General features: G+C 40.3%; 1 protein-coding gene and 1 non-coding gene across 2 annotated transcripts in view; one reads left to right on the top strand and one right to left on the bottom strand.

The window, feature by feature from the left end:
• The first annotated feature begins 3,244 nt into the window (after positions 1-3,244).
• Positions 3,245-3,348, top strand: LOC111725956. The gene has a single exon (XR_002773888.1). It is a non-coding gene; the product is annotated as a U6 spliceosomal RNA (small nuclear RNA).
• A 2,541-nt stretch (positions 3,349-5,889) lies between these two features.
• The window catches only part of KNL1 (kinetochore scaffold 1), a 59,999-nt gene continuing 58,996 nt past the window's right edge, over positions 5,890-6,892 (bottom strand). The window contains exon 24 of the mRNA XM_012806308.2: positions 5,890-6,191. Coding sequence (XP_012661762.1) covers positions 6,077-6,191 — 115 coding nt within the window. The 3' untranslated portion in view covers positions 5,890-6,076. The remainder of the gene's footprint in view (positions 6,192-6,892) is intronic.

Raw genomic sequence — 6,892 nt, 5'->3', positions numbered from 1 at the left:
AGGAGAGAATGATCCATGAACTGATAAAAAGAACATATACTCAGTAGTATTGCGGTAAAATGCTCTGTAGATATCTCTTAAGTCCAGTTGTTCTAAAATTGTGTAGAAATCCACCATTTATTTGTTTAGTTTCTTCTTTGAGGGTCTGTCCAGTTCTGTCAGTGGGGTGTTGAAGTCCCAAGATATTATGGTGTTGTTTGTTATCATATTGTTCAGACAAAGTAGGGTTTGTTTTATAATTTGGGGAGCATTTATGTTAGATGCATATATGTGTAGAACTGATATGTCTCTTGTTATATTTTCCCTTGATGATTATATAGTCTTTCTTTTTTTTTTTTTCTCTTCAAGACAGAGTCTCGCTCTGTCACCCTGGGTAGAGTGCAGTGGCATCATGGCTCACAGCAACCTCCAACTCCTGAGCTGGAGCAATCTTCTTGCCTCAGCCTTTGGAGTAGCTGGCGCTACAGACACTCAGCACAAGGCCTGGCTGGTTTTCCATTTTTAGCAGAGAGAGGGTCTTGCTCTTGCTCAGGATGGTCTGGAACTCCTGAGCTCAGGTAATCCACCTTCCTCAGCCTCCCAGAATGTTAGGGTTACAGGCATCAGCCATTGCACCCAGCCTATTTTCTTTACTTTTGTTGTTTTAAAGACAGTTGTATCTGGCTTGGTGCCTATAGCTCAAATGGCTAAGGCACCAGCCACATACACCAGAGCTGGCAGGTTGGAATCCAGCCCAGGCCTACCAAACAACAATGACAACTAAAACCAGAAAATAGCTGGGTGCTGTGGCAGGCGCCTGTAGTTTTAGCTACTTGGGAGGCTGAGGCAAGAGAATTGGTTAAGCCCAGGAGTTGGAGGTTGCTGTGAGCTGTGATGTCATGGCACTCTACCCAGGGCGATAGCTTGAGGCTCTGTCTCAAAAATAAATAAAATAAATAAATAAATAATACTTGGTTTGTTTTTTCATCCAATCAGCCAGCCTGTGATTCTTCATGATAACAGTGATTTTTTTTTTTCTTGAGACGGAGCCTCAAGCTATCCCCCTGGGTAGAGTGCCATGGCATCACGCTCACAGCAACCTCCAACTCCTGGGCTCAAGCGAGTCTCCTGCCTCAGCCTCCCAAGTAGCTGGGACCACAGGCGCCTGTCATAACGCCTGGCTATTTTTTGGTTGCAGCCGTCAGTGTTGTTTGGCGGGCCCAGGCTAGGATTCGAACCGCCACCTTAGGTGTATGGCGCCTTAGCCACTTGAGCCATAGGCGCTGAGCTGGTATGTTCTTCTTATGGATGGTTTTAAAAAATTTCCTAAGACACCAGGGGGCGTTTCAGCACTAGGAAAAACGCAGCCGCTTTTGGAGGTGAAGCTCCAAGGTTGGAAATCGAATTTCACGCTGTCTTGGGACCGGCTGTCAAGGAGTCAAAACTGGTTTTCCTATTCTGAGTGCTATTGCTTTGTGGGTAGGGTGGGTGCCCCAGTAAGCAGTGCTTTATGCCAGAGGCCTAGGCTGCCGATCAAGTGCGCTGCAACCTAGATCTGGGAAATTGCGCGACTTCTATCATTGAGGAGGGGGCCATGCCTCCGTGACTGTTTGTGAGTACAGGTTAAAAAGTGGTCTGTAAGGGCAGAACCTCCCTAAATCTGTTTGGCAGAGCTGCGACCTCTGCCCAAAGATGGCTACCTGTGGCTAGAAAGTGGAGCTGAAGAGGGTTGCACAGCTGATCCTCAAAAATCCATACCACTCTGGACCCTCACTGGTCTTCATCAAATTCAGAGTCGTGGGATAGTAGACCCCCCACCCACGATGGGGTTAGAGGCCACTAATATTTGATAGGCATCTTGTTGCCTGCTCCTGTGACTCGGTGCCCAGACCTGCTTGTATTCCAGAAGAGAAGCACCTAACCGCAAGTTGGCTGTCTGTCCCCGAACAGGTAGGTCACAGGCCAGACTGCACTCCCTCTGGCCCTCAGCCCTTAGGGCTAGTGTTTGAGCACCCAACAATCGGGTGAATCTCAAGCTCCCCCTTGTCTCACTCTGCTCCCTCCGCCCTAGGGGTAGGGATGTGGGGTGGCAGTGATCCACTGGCAGCACCCCAGGAAGTCCACATGTAGGATTCTACCCTTGGGTCTCTGCTCTCCCTTGCACCTGTTTTTTTGTGCGGGCCTCTCTCCCTTCTTAGCTTTTCCAATACTGATGTCCCATGCTGTCACTCTTGCTTTCTCTGAGCAAGACAATCCAGAATGTGGCAGGTGGTCTCTTCTCCCCATCTTCACAAGAGAGCAGCTCAGTTGCTTTTAGAGACGGTTCTTTTTCAGTCCTTTGCTTGTGGGGTGAACACTGCTTTCACTCAAAGACTATCATTTTGGGGGAATTTTGTGGCTTTTTGACAGCTTTGAGTGGTCATTCTAAAATTGAATTTTGTAACATGGTTCCAACAATGGATTGTAAGGAAATTATATTTTTTCTTTTCATTTTGAGACAGTCTCACTCTGTCACCCAGAATAGAGTGCTGTGGTGTCAGCCTAGCTCACAGCAACCTCATACGCCTGGGCTCAAGCGAGTCTCCTGCCTCCGCCTCCCAAGTAGCTAGGACCACAGGCGCCTGCCACAACGCCCGGCAATTTTTTGGTTGCAGCCGTCATTGTTGTTTGGCGGGTCCGGGCTGGGGATTCGAGCCTGCCACCTTAGGTGTACGTGGCTGGCGCCTTAGCCGGTTGAGCTATAGGCGCTGAGCAGCTAATTTTTCTACTTTTAGAAAAAGTAGAAAAGTAGACGGGTCTCCTCTTGCTCAGGCCAGTCTCTAACTGCTGAGCTCAAGTAATTCTGCCTCAGCCTCCTGGAGTACTTGAATTACAACATTTAATAGTTTTGATAGGTTTTTAGTGGATTCCTTAGGATTATATATATATATAGTACAGGATCATATCATTTGCAAATAGTTTTACTTTTTCCTTTCCAGTCTGGATAACTTTTATTTCTCTTTCTTGCTTAATTGCCCTAATCATGGACAAACAAATGTGGTATATCTATACAACGAAATATTATTGGGTTATAAAAAGGAATGAAATACTGATATATACTATTAACATGAAGAAATCTTGAAAACATGATGCTAAATGAAAGAAGCCAGTAACAAAAGAACACATACTATTCCATTTATGTGAAATGTTCAAAATAGAATAAACAGAACTTCCTATAGGAGAGACAGGAAGTAGATTACTAGTAACTTTAAGAAATGTCACAGTGGTGCTCGCTTCGGCAGCACATACACTAAAATTGGAACGATACAGAAATTAGCATGGCCCCTGTGCAAGGATGACATGCAAATTCGTGAATCGTTCCATATTTTTTTACAAGGGTAAAAAAATGCAGAGTATGAATATTTTAACTCAATAACTAAGAAAATGACATGAAGGTTATGTTAACCAGTTTGATGAGAGTATTTCAAGATGTATATGAAAACAGCACACTGTACCCCATGATTGCATTAATGTACAAAGTTATGCTATATTAAAAAAAAAAAGAAATGTCACAGTGGGAAATGATATGAAGATGGGATAATACCTAAAGGATATATTTTCAAAAATTGTTGGAAAATACATAATTTACAATGTTTTTCTAGGTGATGAAAATATTTTAAAATTGATTGTGGTGATTATTGTATATTAACTATAAATATACTAAAAAACCATTCCATTTTATACTTTTTTTTAATTTAATTTTTTATTGTATTGTATAATGCTTATTTTTCTTTTTTTTGGCAGTTTTTGGCTGGATCTGGCATATGGGGCTGGTGCCCTACTCCTTAGAGCCACAGGCGCTGCCCTCCATTTTATACTTTAAATGATGACTTTTATGAATGGATCATACTTCAATAAAGCTGATAAAGAAAAAGAGAGTATGGAAAAAAGACCCATAATTTGCTAATGCTGATCCTTACCTCAGGGTTTTTGATTTAGTAGGTTTGGGGTATGGCTGATGCTGCTAATCTGGGGCTACACTTTGAGAACCACTGGATTAGCTCAGAGAACTGATAGTTTCCCAAGGAACCCAATAGTTTTATTTTACTGTTCTTCAGAGACACAGGGCTAACTGTGGTTTGTTTCTGGTTCTTACATTAAGGTCCTGACATATTTTATTTTATTTTATTTTTTTGAGACAGAACCTCAAGCTGTCCCCCTGGGTAGAGTGCCGTGGCATCACAGCTCATAGCAACCTCCAACTCCTGGGCTCAAGCAAGTCTCCTGCCTCAGCCTCCCAAGTAGCTGGGACCACAGGCACCTGCCACAATGCCCGGCTATTTTTTGGTTGCAGCCGTCATTGTTGTTTGGTGGGCCAGGGCTGGATTCGAACCCGCCACCTTAGGTGTATGTGGCTGGTGCCTTAGCCATTTGAGCCATAGGGGCCTAGCTGGTCCTGACATATTCTAATGTTGTCTTAGTTTTTAAATACATAAGTGTACCTAGAGGGAGGATTCTTTGGTATATTTTTAAAGTTCTACTGGACAATCTTCACTTTATGTAGAAATGCTACTTACATAAGATTTTAAGTATTAAGGTAATTTTAATAGTGTAAAAAATAATCTATTTTCCAGTTAGTAAAAGCAAACCTTCTAACAAATTATGAAAATAGCCAATTCTGTGCACAAAGAAAAACACAAATAGCTAGGTAAATATTATAATTATGTACTAATATTACAGAAACCAGAGACCATCATCATAAGACAAATTATTTTTGGAGCTGGCAGTTCCTGATTACAATGCATAAAATAAAACTTCTACTTTTTAGACTTATACAAAAGAAAGAAAACAGCTCTAATAAGAAAGGTAACTTAAGTTTCATAAAAATAGACCATCCTAACGACTTTAAAGTTTTCCCAAGAAGTTTATGGAAATAGAGAACAGTTACATCTTGATTTTTATGGCAAATGAGTTTTGTGTTGACTTTTGAAGGTTTTAAAAACTATGTGATCTTTTGATGTATAGCGCAGAAGGAAAAACTAATCAAGAAGGAAGATAACATTCATGGTACCTACAGGACTTTGTTCCGATCCTAATAGTAAAGCAAAATTTTAAGACAAATTAGTTTAAAAATGCAAATATATTTTAGTTTAGAATTAAATATAAAACAGAATTTAATTAGCATTTGACTAATGTTTGAGTAAGTTTTTTTATACTTGCCTACCTCATAGATAATAATGATCATTTAATAAGCAGTAGATATTATTTTTATATATGAGAGGTGTGGCTTCAAGAGCCAATACTTATAGCAAGTTTATTATTACTGCCAAAATCTGATAGTGTTTTGGATGCGATATTGTTTGAAGTATCAATATTTAATAAAAGAAGATTGAGAATCATGCTGCCAAGTATCCTTCAGAAAGGCATAAACTGCCTAGGCAGAAGGTTATCTCTCCCTATATCTGTATGAATTTCTATATACATCTCCTTATTACACCACAAACACAAAAAGTAACATTAATATATTTACATATATGTACTGGACCAAAATGAATTAACTGTCCCTAGAAGAATTATACTTATTAAGCAAACATTATTGGATGTTTTTATAATAAGAGGCCTTTATAGAATAAAAGGCAAGGCACTCAAGAAAAGATGGCAAACATTCCAATAGCTAAGTGCTATTGCTTTTAGGTAGTCATGTCTTACTCCAGAAATATCTGCGGGGCAGATTCCAGGCTACCTAAAGGCTAAAGTTCTATATATAGAGAAATGGCTAATGTTTTTGTCATTGGTAACACCTTTTCTTATATATAAAAGTTACTCCTTAGGGTTTCTTCAGAGAGTACTATGTAGTTAGGGGAAATTTTCCCTAAGTGTTTTACTACTTAAACCTATGGTACAAAGATGCACAAGTTGTTAACAGGCTACTTGAGGCCTTTTCTCATTCCTGACTGTAGAGATTTAAAAAATAACCATAAAAAATAACTATTAACATCATCAGAAGGAATTTTACTAGGGCTTCTATGTCCTAAAAAATGGTTACAGAGCAATGGAGACCCTGACATAACATGATTAAGCATATTCTGCTTGGTTGTTACAGCTGTGGTCCATGGGTCTAGTGGAAGAAATGGCAGTCCTGAAGCAGATCTTGGTAAATTTGCTTGACTACATTTTTCAGGTAGTTGTCCTCCAGTGGCACTTTAGATAGAATGGTAGCAATTTCATCTTGGCTGGAAAGAACAAAAAGGTTAATTAATTTTCTGGAATTTTTTTAAGACAGAGTCTCACTCTGTCACCCTGGCTAGAGTGCAGTGGTGTCATCATAGCTTACTGCAACGTCAAATTCCTGGGCTCAAGCAATCCTCCTGCCTCATCCTCCCAAGTAGCTGGGACTACAAGCACGCACCACCATAAAACCAGCTAAACTGTTCTATTTTTAGTAGAGACAAGGTCTTACTTTTGCTCAGGCTGGTCTCAAACTTCTGAGCTCAAGTGATCCTCCTATCTCAGTCTCCCAGAATGTTAGAATTACAGGTGTGAGCCATCACATCTGGCCTTTTCTGGAATCTTATAATTATCTACAACTCAGAGGAATTTTATGGTTTGTTTTTTTTTTTGAGACAGAGTCTCACTTTGTTGCTTTCAGTAGAGTGCTATGGTGTCATTGCTCACAGCACCCTCAAGCAACCTCAACTCTTGGGCTCAAGCCATTCTCTTGCCTCAGCCTCCCTAGTAGCTGGGACTATAGGCACCTGCCACAATGCTGGCTAGAATTTTATGTTCTTAAATATAGTCTCTCAGGAAGCACACATGGGCATTTCTGGGACTAACCAGATTGTCTAGTTTGAAATGAGATTACAAAACAGAGCCTAAGAAACAATTCTATATATATTAATAAATGCAAGGTATCTTTTTTTTTTTTTTTTTTTTT

The sequence above is a fragment of the Otolemur garnettii genome, unplaced genomic scaffold (genome assembly GCF_000181295.1).
Source record: "Otolemur garnettii isolate 467f Iridium unplaced genomic scaffold, OtoGar3 scaffold00050, whole genome shotgun sequence".
NCBI classification, from domain to species: domain Eukaryota; kingdom Metazoa; phylum Chordata; class Mammalia; order Primates; family Galagidae; genus Otolemur; species Otolemur garnettii.
The sequence above is the reverse complement of the archived record's forward strand: the minus strand, read 5'-3'. Positions and strand labels throughout refer to the sequence as shown.